This window comes from Haliotis rufescens, unplaced genomic scaffold (genome assembly GCF_023055435.1).
Source record: "Haliotis rufescens isolate VD_foot unplaced genomic scaffold, xgHalRufe1.0.p SCAF_4, whole genome shotgun sequence".
In the NCBI taxonomy this organism is placed as follows: domain Eukaryota; kingdom Metazoa; phylum Mollusca; class Gastropoda; order Lepetellida; family Haliotidae; genus Haliotis; species Haliotis rufescens.
Window position 1 is genome coordinate 1 of NW_025964112.1, and position 13289 is coordinate 13289.

At 43.5% G+C, this 13289-nt stretch overlaps 1 protein-coding gene across 1 annotated transcript in view; it reads right to left on the reverse strand.

The window, feature by feature from the left end:
• Positions 1-53: 53 nt before the first annotated feature.
• Positions 54-13289, reverse strand: part of LOC125372244 (triple functional domain protein-like) — a 36825-nt gene continuing 23589 nt past the window's right edge. Inside the window, exons 2-3 of the mRNA XM_048381530.1 lie at positions 3922-3996; positions 54-337 (exon numbers count right to left, since the gene is read on the reverse strand). Coding sequence (XP_048237487.1) covers positions 219-337; positions 3922-3996 — 194 coding nt within the window. The 3' untranslated portion in view covers positions 54-218. The remainder of the gene's footprint in view (positions 338-3921; positions 3997-13289) is intronic.

Here is a 13289-nt window from a genome sequence, read left to right on the forward strand (position 1 = left end):
GGGAGATCTTACCTAGGTACACTGACGAGATACATGAGACATGGGAGATCTTACCTAGGTACACTGGCGAGATACATGAGACATGGGAGATCTTAACTAGGTACACTGGTGAGATACATGAGACGTGGGAGATCTTACCTAGGTACACTGGCGAGATACATGAGACATGGGAGATCTTACCTAGGTACACTGGCGAGATACATGAGACATGGGAGATCTTACCTAGGTACACTGGCGAGATACGTCATGAGACGCCGGAGATCCTCATACTTCAACCTCTCTGGGTGAGTGTGTGAGGGGAACGTCAGAATGGGGCCACCTCTTTTGTCCCGCCCACCTGCAACAGGGCAACCAAGTCAATCATGGACTGCTAAATACAAAACTCAATCATTGGTTAAACACATCCACTATTCATCAGTATCAAACTTTGGCATTGTGGCATTCACTTAAAAAAAAACATTCCGTATCTGTTACACGTCTCCAGGCCTGACAAAAACAGTCTTATGGTTCCCACTACACATAATTTCAAAACGGGATAGACAGTTCAACGTTCTGTTTCTTGTTTCCTTTAATAAACTGCAACTATGATGGAGAATTACTGTTAACACATGTCTGTGTGTAGTATATATATTTTCTTTGTCAAGATTTGTCAAGAACAGTGAGTACCACTGACAGCACAAAAACAGCATGAAGTCAATTCTTATAAATAAATATGTCAACAATAATCACTTCACAGACTTCTTAATCACGAACAAAAAAAGACTTTGAAAGGCACTTAGAAGTGATACACATAAGGAAGAGAATTTATGGATAACTTCTTTATTATTATAAGATGACATCCATAAATTCTCTTCCTTAAAAAAGGACACAACACACAATAACACGGAATCCGACATCATTCAGCGCAATAATGAAACACAAACCCCATCCATTCATTCTATTATCAGACAATCAGCAAACAGTAGTTAGTTAGTGGCTATGGCCTAATTCTGTCCTAAATGCTTGGTTAGCCAATCAAATACCCTGGAAGTGATTAATTCAGTTGTACAAGGTTGGGGTGAAGTGATACAAATGTGCACCGGTGCATCGTGAGCTTTCAAGTGACGATACTATACACAATACTTGTTTCTTGCACTTGCTAAAATACATTATTTCCTACTCGTTTTAATGACCCCCCAGTGATTTTATCAGTCAAATATTGAAAAATTAGAGTTTCAAGTTCACTAATAAAAAATAGCCACAGCAAACATGTGTCTACAGTTACCTTTTCCGTTCTGCTCCAAAATGTTACAAGTAAAGAAGTTTCCAAGCTATTGGATATAATTATGCATATCGCAATAGGTGTCATATCATGATCTATGTATCGTGATACGTATCATATCATGACCTTGCTGTATTGTTTCACCCCTAGTACAAGGTTGCTCAGGCGACTATGCTTGTCGTAAGAGGCGATGAACGGGATCGGGTGGTCAGGCTCGCTGACTTGGTTGATGCATGTCATTGCATGATTGTATCCCAACTGCGTGGATTGATGCTCATGTCAATCACTGGATTGTCTGGTCCATAGTCAATTATTTACAGACTGCTGTCATATAACGGGAATATTGCTGAGTGAGGCGTTAAACAAACAAACAAGGTTGCTCATGCATGATGTCCAGATCTGCTGACCTTGACCTCGGATCTCTCTCAATCTTTGGTATTGTTGAGAACATCCCTTTTCAGGTTTTACCATGGTTGAAACAAACATCAATTCTAAAGTTTGATCAGCAGTTCTCATCTGACACACTAGCCAAAGCCATGGATATAAATCTTTTGCGAACAATATTCACATTTGATATCAGGAGAGATTCTGTCTTTGAAACACAGGGTCCTGTATCTGTGTGAGACACAGGGTTCAGTATCTGTCTGTGTGAGACACAGTGTCCAGTATCTGTCTTTGAAACACAGGGTCCTGTATCTGTGTGAGACACAGGGTCCAGTGACTGTCTGTGTGAGACACAGGGTCCAGTATCTGTCTGTGTGAGACACAGTGTCCAGTGTCTGTCTGAGTGAGACACAGGGTTCCATGTCTGTCTGTGTGAGACACAGGGTCCTGTATCTGTCTGAGTGAGACACAGGGTTCCATGTCTGTCTGTGTGAGACACAGGGTCCTGTATCTGTCTGAGTGAGACACAGGGTTCCATGTCTGTCTGTGTGAGACACAGGGTCCTGTATCTGTCTGAGTGAGACACAGGGTTCCATGTCTGTCTGTGTGAGACACAGGATCCAGTGTCTGTCTGAGTGAGACACAGTGTCCAGTGTCTGTCTGTGTGAGACACAGGGTCCATTATCTTTGTGTGTTTTGTTTATTTGTTGTTTAACCCCGCACTCAGCAATATTCCAGCTATATGATGGAGGTCTGTAAACAACTGAGTCTGGACCAGACAATCCTGTCAGGGTCCAGTGACTGTCTGTGTGAGACACAGGGTCCAGTGACTGTCTGTGTGAGACACAGTGTTCAGTATCTGTCTGTGTGAGACACAGGGTCCAGTATCTGTCTGTGTGAGACACAGGGTCCAGTGACTGTCTGTGTGAGACACAGGGTTCAATATCCGTGTGAGACACAGGGTCCAGTATCAGTCCTTTGATGAAAACACTCAGTCAGCCACTAGTGTGACACACTTGTTATATAATTGAAAACAGGTGATACAATCTTATCTGGAAACAAAATACGACTTCTCAATGACTTCCACCTGACTTGCCCACAAGAGAGTGTGGCTGTAACACAACTGAAAGTATTTACCCCATTTCAATTTGCCACTTGGTTAACATGGGAACAATGCAGCAGCCCGACAGCCTGTCCCAGCACGTGCTGCCACCGTGTGGGGCCCCACACACAAACTCTGGGACTGGAGCTCACCTGGGCCCACTTGCACAAAGATCTTAGCGCTACGACCATTGTAAGCCTATGTTAAAGTATGGGAGTTAAGATCATCTTAGCTCTAAGATCGCTTTGTGCAAGTGGGCTCTGGCCTACCAGGTCTTACAATTACGTCTCTCATTTGGATTTTCAAAACATCGCTTTGAAGCTTACCTTACCAAAATTTGTAGGTTCTCTTAGTAAGTCCTTAGCAATAACAAAAATAGTACGACGGCACTGTAGCTCACCTCGATATGTTGTCAGGAGTATAAATGTTACCAAAGACAGAAATCTTTCTCACTGAAGTAGCTGTCAGCATTGCTTTGAACAAAGTATGCTGTCATCATAACATAAAACATACATGCCAAAATTCAGCTTCCTAAGTCAAGTTCAGAGAAGGTGATTACAAAGCCAAAAATGCATTGTGCTTGAATTTAAGAATATTACATTTTGAGCAGAGGCCACAAAGAGGAATTTCAATAAAACTGCCATCAGATTCAAACCTCTTGTGCTAGTTCAGGTATCATGATTGGTGGGTGCAAGCACGTGAAACTCCAGCTACTTCGGTCACGTGCTTTCTGAGGAGATGATGTTTACAACTAAAGGCAATGCATTTTGAGAAAATTTAACAGCATGTTTCAAAGTGCAAAGGTCAAAATTTGAAATATCACATAAAAACAGAGCCCCACTACAAACTACACACACACCAAATTTTGAATAAATATGGCTGAATGATATCCAGAAATAGTTGTTTAACTATGGCTAAGTCGTGGCGATCATGTTAAAAAACCTGTTTCAAACCTGTGGAACAAAATGAGGTGTCATCATTGGTGAGAACAAGCATGTGGAGTTTCAGCTGCATTGGACCTGTGGTTTCTGAGGAGAAAAGGGGGTCATAAGCTCACTTGACTTTTAGTCAGGTGAGCTAGCTCAAATCTTCTCTAACAGGCCAGCTGGACGTCACTACTGTTTGACAGAAAGCAACGGGATGGGGGTGTAGCAAGTATGAGAACATCACTTACCTGACAGGTAGGCCACTCTCTCCCGTAGGATGGGTACGATGTCGGCTGCCTTCAAGCCATCGTTTCTTCTTCCTCCTGCAACACAGAGGCACACTGTTACCTCCCATCACTCGACATGCAGTTGGGATCATCTAAGGTTATATACAGACTGAGCACAGTCTAGTTACAGGGATCATCTATGGTAGATATGGGACAGTCTAGATACACGGAATATGTTTGTTGATTAATGCCGCACTTAGCAATATTCCTTCTAAATAATGGCAGCCAGTAAATGATCAAGTCTGGACCAGACAATCCAGAGATTGATGCTGTGACTTGTTATCAACAAGTCATCGAGCCTGACCAACCACTGCCAAACAAGACCAGCATTGGTTGTGGGGGACCAATTCTAACCCAGAATCCTAAAAAGGTACAAGAAAATGTGACATATAAACTGGGTACAGTTCTCCGGGGGGGGGGGTTGGGTGTGATATAAAGACTGAGAAGAGTCTACATGGTCTAGTCATAGGTATCAAAATGTAGAGACTGGGTACTCCAATGTGCTTTAATCATATCATCACCAACAATGGACATCTCGTTTGCCCTCTAGTTTAAATTAATGCCATAAATAGACTTGGTACAGTCTAGTCACAGGTATATTGATATATATATACAGACTGGGTAAAGGCTAGTCACCAGGATTGTGATATATATATACAGACTGGGTACAGTCTATAGTCACCTGCATTGTGATATATGCAGACTGGGTACAGTCTAGTCACCAGGATTGTGATATATATACAGACTGGATACAGGCTAGTCAGTCAGGTTCTATTACAGGAGACAAGATAAACGGGGTGTTATTTTCCACTAAAATATTGGTTCGCTCTTGATCATGTTGATGCTCTGCTGCTGCATGTCTACACTGGCGGCCTCGCTGCTCAGCCCGATTACAGCAAGCATCATTACAGGATATAATAGTGTTATCCACTGCTGTTATCATATGGTCATACTTCCCGGGAATCAATCTGCCCAGTGATTCCCCTCGGGAACCAGTCAGCTTCTGGCAATGTACATACTTCCAGTTCTAGATACGTCTGATGAGGGTACAACAAAATAGCACAAAGATGTTTATGGAACATAATGTAACAATAATCTCCCAAATTACAATAAGCAAAACATGCTGGATCAATTTGGACCATCATTTCCATCAGTATTAGAATGACGGCAACTTGACATTCATCCACACAGGGGATGAGGAATCTGACTATATCTACTTACATATACATGTACATGCAAATACCTGAACATACAGTGACAAACTCAAGTCATAAAAAATTAGTCTATTCAGTACAGGTAACACATCAGCGTACCCAATATGCTGAAGTTATTGTAGGGAAGTGTGATCAACTTTCAATGGTACATAAAGTGATATGGCTGTGATGGGTGTGATATGGCTGTGATGGGTGTGATATGGCTGTGATGGGTGTGATATGGCTGTGATATGGCTGTGATGGGTGTGATTTAGCTGTGATGGGTGTGATATGGCTGTGATGGGTGTGATATGGCTGTGATCGGTGTGATATGGCTGTGATGGGTGTGATTTAGCTGTGATGGGTGTGATATGGCTGTGATCGGTGTGATATGGCTGTGATGGGTGTGATATGGCTGTGATGGGTGTGATATGGCTGTGATCGGTGTGATATGGCTGTGATGGGTGTGATTTAGCTGTGATGGGTGTGATATGGCTGTGATGGGTGTGATATGGCTGTGATCGGTGTGATATGGCTGTGATGGGTGTGATTTGGCTGTGATTGGTGTGACATGGCTGTGGTCGGTGTGACTTGGCTGTGATGGGTGTGATGTGGCTGTGATCGGTGTTATATGACTGTGTTTGGTGTGACATGACTGTGATCGGTGTGACATGGCTGTGATCGGTGTGATATGGCTGTGATCGGTGTGATATGGCTGTGATCGGTGTGACATGGCTGAGATTGGTGTGATATGACTGTGATCGGTGTGATATGATTTTGATCTTTTTGATATGGCTGTGATGAGTGTGACACGGCTGTGATCGGTGTGATATGACTGTGATCGGTGTGACTTGGCTGTGATGAGTGTGATATGGATGTGATTGGTGTGACATGGCTGTTATCTGTGTGACATGGCTGTGATCTGTGTGATATGGCTGTGATCAGTGTGACATGGTTGCGATCGGTGTGATATGACTATGATTGGTGTGATATGACTGTGATGGGTGTGACTTGGCTGTGATGGGTGTGACTTGGCTGTGATAATATGGCTGTGATTGGTGTGATATGGCTGTGATTGATTTGACTTGGCTGTGATGGGTGTGACATGGCTGTGATTGGTGTGACATGGCTGTGAGTGGAGTGACAAGGCTGTGATCAGTGTGATATGGCTGTGATCGGTGTGATATGGCTGTGATCGTTGTTACATGGCTGAGATTGGTGTGATATGGCTGTGATCGGTGTGATATGGCTGTGATCGGTGTTACATGGCTGTGATCAGTGTGATATGACTGTAATCGGTGTGATATGATTTTGATCTTTGTGATATGGCTGTGATGAGTGTCACATGGCTGTGATCGGTGTGATATGACTGTGATCGGTGTGACTTGGCTGTGATGAGTGTGACTTGGCTGTGATGAGTGTGATATGGCTGTGATGAGTGTGATATGGCTGTGATCAGTGTGACATGGCTGTGATCTGTGTGACATGGCTGTGATCTGTGTGATATGGCTCTGATCAGTGTGACATGGTTGTGATCGGTGTGATATGACTATGATTGGTGTGATATGACTGTGATCGGTGTGACGTGGCTGTGATCGGTGTGATATGGCTGTGATTGATGTGACTTGGCTGTGATGAGTGTGACAAGGCTGCGATCGGTGTGATATGGCTGTGATCGGTGTGACATGGCCATGATTGGTGTGATATGGCTGTGATCAGTGTGATATGACTGTGATTGGTGTGATATGGCTGTGATTGGTTTGACGTGGCTGTAATTAGTGTGATATGGCTGTGATCAGTGTGATATGACTGTGATTGGTGTGATATGGCTGTGATCGGTGTGACATGGCCGTGATTGGTGTGATATGGCTGTGATCAGTGTGATATGACTGTGATTGGCGTGATATGGCTGTGATTGGCATGATATGGCTGTGATTGGTGTGACATGGCTGTAATTGGTGTGATATGGCTGTGATCAGTGTGATATCAGCTGTGATGAGTGTGATATGGTTGTGATTGGTGTGATATGGCTGTGATGGGTGTGACTTGGCTGTGATGGGTGTGACTTGGCTGTGATGGGTGTGATATGGCTGTGATTGGTGTGATATGGCTGTGATCGGTGTGACATGGCTGTGATTGGTGTGACATGGCTGTGGTGTGATATGGCTGTGATCGGTGTGACATGGCTGTGATTGGTGTGACATGGCTGTGATTGGTGTGACAAGGCTGTGATCAGTGTGATATGGCTGTGATCGGTGTGACATGGCTGTGATGGGCACCAAGTGGTGCTAGTGTATAGGCATCTGCTGATATGTAAGCGAATATGGCCCAGCCAGAAGTCAACAACAGATTGCAACAATTCATTGCAACATTGCAACAATACATTGCATCATTGCAACAACAAATTGCAACAATGCATTGCAACAATACATTGCACAAACACATTGCACCAACACATTGCAAACACACTTTGCAACAACACATTGCAACAATACATTGTAACACTGCAACAACACATTGCAAACACACTTTGCAACAACACATTGCAACATTGAAACAACACATTGCAACATTGCAACAATACATTGCAATAATACATTGCAACATTCCAACAACACATTGCAACATTTAAACAACACATTGCAGCAACACATTCAACAATACATTGCAACAACACATTGCAACAACACATTGCAACAATACAGAAGTGGACACGTCATCCCACATTGTCAGACGACCTACCAAACCACAATGTCTTCAGGTCATTCGCGCGACAGTGTTGGCACCTCAGGAGGAGAGATGGTGAATGTAGTATTGTTGGAACAGAAGGTGAATCACACTGACGGCTACTCCCACAACAAACAGGACACAAGACGACCTGCAATACCTGACCCTAATGTGTTACAAGTGTCAGCATGTTCCTGGAGATTATCCTACACTGAAGTCCCCAGCAGGTGAACATCCTGCCCACACCACACACACGTACCTCAGTGACTTTAGACATCAAACATATCAATACAAGTCAACACACACCACACACACTTACCTCAGTGACTTTAGACATCAAATATATCAATACAAGTCGACACACACCACACACACGTACCTCAGTGACTTTAGACATCAAATATATCAATACAAGTCCACACAAGTCTAAAACTAACTCGGAGGCTTGCTGAGGTCACTCAGCTTTCAAACTTTTATCAATCAGTCTTTATATAATTCATATCAAAACACACGAAGGTAAGTTTCTTTTTATCATCCAAATTAATTATTGCCACTTTTTGAGTTTGTATAAAAGAGTAATAAAGCCGTTAGATCCTAGAGGTTTGTTTACCACATTCAATGTAGGTGGTAGGAAGGAAACATAAACACTTTCACCTTCAAGATTACTACTGCTTCTTATGAATGAAAAACAAGTTTCAGTATTGATTTGATACCCATTGATTTGGATTATTGTTAAAATAAAGATTTTTGTATATATTATCCACCATTTCTTATCAACAGCTGTGATAAAATCGTGTTTATTTCACCTGAAAAAGAGTTGAACAAAAGAATTTTTTGTCTTTTTTTTCCTGCTTTCTACTTTCAGGGTTGTTTTGTCAGTTAGTCTTGAAAACCAATGTGCTGTACAGGTAGTTTTAGTTTCAATACATATTGTTACCATAGCAAGATGTAACAATATCATATACACGGTACAATAATAGTTTCAGGATTTTTCTACTGACTAAGATCAATATCAGCCGAGTTGTTGAGGATTGAATTAGAGCTGAGTATCGCCTGGTATCATGAAACAGACTGAGGAGACCACTGGCATCACTACAAATATTAAGAAAGGATGAAACCACTGAAAGACAACTTGAAACATCTTACTTCAAACATCTAACAAAACGGTTTGAAATGAAGGGATGGTCATTAAATGTAATAGTTAGTGGTTACATCCTCTACCACCACGCCTCGTGTTCTGCCATGCTTACATGTTGAACCTGCTACGTCTGCCATTACAGGAGGTAACTCTATCCCTTCCTGATGTTTTGAGTGTACCCCCATCTCACAAACTGATAATTCAAGTATCACCTGTACCTGTGTATCGATGATACCGCAGATATCGGTGAATCGTTACAGCCCTAGAATTATGATGTTCACTGGTACATCTAGGGAGTAAAACCGGTGATTGCTTATAATTTCCGGGCTATTTCATGAGAAAATCACAGATGATTATATAAATTAGTGCAAATAGAAAATGCCTGGTGTCATAGGAAGTATAAGTAAAATTGTCTGATGATCTTTTACCTCAATAATTTCATGTACAATTAACATTTTCACCAAATTTGTAATATCCTATTCACTCAAGATGTAACTTCGAGCAAAACAATCTCTTTTGATGAGCATAGTACACACTACACAAAATAGCATTGTTACCTGATCCCTGAGAATAGAGGTGCACAATATACTCGAATATGCATCATACACTGGAACATATAGTAATCAAGTGTGTCAATATAAGGTACTCAACCCCACAGCTAATACTCTACGTCATCCAATGGCACACCTGGACAGACTACTCCTTATGTTATACATCACCATTTAACCACCATATACGCCACATTTCAGTCCGTTGTTAAATAAACATACTCCATGCTCGGCACGTTTGATCCCCGAGTCCCCGACTCCCAGGGTGGAGCCAACTGCAGGGAGCCAACAGAACGGAGCCACAGACAGACTCCGCCAACACACCGACTAATGAATCTGTCTCACAAACTGAGAAAACCCCAAACCTGTAAATATTACTCTTGTTAATAAACCATATTAAATCTAGCAACAAAACAAAATATGTGTGAGCTGCTCTACACAAGGTGCGATACAAGGGATATATCCCCCTTCCCCGACCATCAGCTCCCTGTTCCCCCCTTCCTCTGTGGCGATGCTCCTCCTGCCACTAGCGCTCATATATCACCATGTGTGTGCTCTCAGTCAAAATACCCACAGGGACTTCACATGTTTTTCACCTGCATCCAGCTGTCCAAACTAATATGAGTTTGTCTGCCTCCCTCTTCCAGCAGAGAGAGAGAGAGATTGAGGGGTGGGGGGGTTGTACTGAAGGGGGAGTCCAGCCACAGCTATTGGGGTGACTCAGAGTCTACTCAAGCTGCAGGTAACTCTACCTCCATGTCACCAGCTATAGACACAATAACTTCAACAACTTCAATTGACTTCCTACATCCCAGGTTCTAACATAGTCCATTTGCTAGATCACATGAAGATTGAGGGTTCACGTCCATTCATTCTATCAAATGTGCTGCAATGTTCTACCAAATTTTAACAGTCAATTGCAGCATAACAAAAGATGCCAAATTAAGATGTTTTCTTAACTTAGCATATGTCACAAGATATGGGTTCTACAGCAATTATTAACATATTCATGAAATCTAAACCACTATAATACTAAAGAGCAGCTATTGCACCAAATCATCTCTCAATTCTCCAGAATACAGACAGCAGGGTGTTCCACCTGACTACAGACAGCAGGGTGTTCACCCAGACTACAGACAGTGGAGTGTTCACCCAGACTACAGACAGAAGGGTGTTCACCCAGACTACAGACAGCGGGGTGTTCACCCAGACTACAGACAGCAGGGTGTTCACCCAGACTACAGACAGCGGGGTGTTCACCCAGACTACAGACAGCAGGGTGTTCCACCTGAGTACAGACAGCAGGGTGTTCACCCGGACTACAGACAGCGGAGTGTTCACCCAGACTACAGACAGCAGGGTGTTTCACCTGACTACAGACAACAGGGTGTTCACCCAGACTACAGACAGCAGGGTGTTCCACCTGACTACAGACAGCAGAGTTTTCACCCAGACTACAGACAGCAGGGTGTTTCACCTGACTACAGACAGCAGGGTGTTCACCCAGACTACAGACATCAGGGTGTTCCACCTGACTACAGACAGCAGGGTGTTCACCCAGACTACAGACAGCAGGGAGCACCCCCAGACTAAAGACACCAGGGTGTTCACCAAGACTACAGACAGCAGGGAGCACCTCCAGACTACAGACAGCAGGGTGTTCACCCAGACTACAGACAGCGGGGTGTTCACCCAGACTACAGACAGCAGGGAGCACCTCCAGACTACAGACAGTGGGGTGTTCACCCTGACTACAGACAGCAGGTGTATTCACCCTGACTACAGACAGCAGGGAGCACCTCCAGACTACAGACAGCAGGGTGTTCACCCAGACTACAGACAGCGGGGTGTTCACCCAGACTACAGACAGCAGGGAGCACCTCCAGACTACAGACAGTGGGGTGTTCACCCTGACTACAGACAGCAGGTGTATTCACCCTGACTACAGACAGCAGGGAGCACCTCCAGACTACAGACAGCAGGGTGTTCCACATGACTACAGACAGCAGGGTGTTCACCCAGACTACAGACAACAGGGTGTTCCATACCTGACTATTAAAAATATGGAGCTTCATGGATGTATCGTGCTAGGTTACAAGCTATGACAAAGATTTTTCATGCATACATTTTTGCATCAAACATCGTGTCCGAGCCGAGAATTCGAGGCGACGAAAGCCAAGATGTCATTTGATTTTACCAAAAGATGGAAATAATAACTTAGCTGTAAGTTTGACAACTTTTATATATATATTTTTTTTATTTTACTTATTACTTTGCATAATATATATAAAGATTTGCTTGAAACATCTATATTTTGCTGTTTGACATGTTGATGTGGACCCTTTGTCGAGGTGTGTGTCCGAGAATTTTATTTTCAATAACATTGTGGGAAATAGTGAATAATATTTTAATCTATCGATAAAAATTTATAAATTGAAATGGAGTACGTATTTCAGACATTGTGAAATGTGATAGATTTAATAAATGAGTGATATGACTGGTAGGTTTATAAAATTATATACTATTTAGACGTGACTATGGATTAGCCGGTTAACTGGCCTTCGGTGTCTGGGGACTCGATGCTTCTTGGCTGGTCTAGCGGCCTACGGTGTTAAAAGAGTTAATATATTCATGACATCTAAACCACGATAATACTAATGAGCAGCTCCTGAACCAAATCATCTCTCAATTCTGAATTCAGCAGAATGTTCCTCCAGACTACAGACAGCAGGGTGTTCCTCCAGACTACAGGGTGTTCCTCCAGACTACAGACAGCTGGGTGTTCCTCCAGACTACAGACAGCAGGGTGTTCCTCCAGACTACAGACAGCAGGGTGTTCCTCCAGACTACAGACAGCAGGGTGTTCCTCCAGACTACAGACAGCTGGGTGTTCCTCCAGACTACAGACAGCTGGGTGTTTTCCTCAAGATTACAGACAGCAGGGTGTTCATTCAGACTACAGACAGCAGGGTGTTCCTCCAGACTACAGACATCAGGGTGTTTATTCAGGCTAGACAGAAGGGGGTTCACCCAGACTACAGACAGCAGGGTGTTCATTCAGACTACAGACAGCAGGGTGTTCATTCAGACTACAGACAGCAGGCTGTTCATTCAGACTACAGACAGCAGGCTGTACATTCAGACTACAGACAGCAGGCTGTACATTCAGACTACAGACAGCAGGGTGTTCATTCAGGCTAGACAGAAGGGGGTTCACCCAGACTACAGACAGCAGGGTGTTCATTCAGACTACAGACAGCAGGGTGTTCATTCAGACTACAGACAGCAGGCTGTTCATTCAGACTACAGACAGCAGGCTGTACATTCAGACTACAGACAGCAGGGTGTTTACCCAGACTACAGACAGCAGGGTTATCCTTCAGACAACAGACAGCAGGGTGTTCCACCAAACTACAGACAGCAGGGTGTTCCACCAAACTACAGACAGCAGGGTGTTCCACCAGAGTACAGACAGCAGGATGTTCACCAAGACTACAGACAGCAGGGTGTTCCACCAGATTATAGACGGCAGGGTGTTCTTTCAGACTACAGACAGCAGGGTGTTCTTTCAGACTACAGACAGCAGGTGTATTCACCCAGACTACAGACAGCAGGGTGTTCCACCAGAGTACAGACAGCAGGATGTTCACCAAGACTACAGACAGCAGGGTGTTCTTTCAGACTACAGACAGGGTGTTCCTGCAGGTTAGCAGCACTTCACAA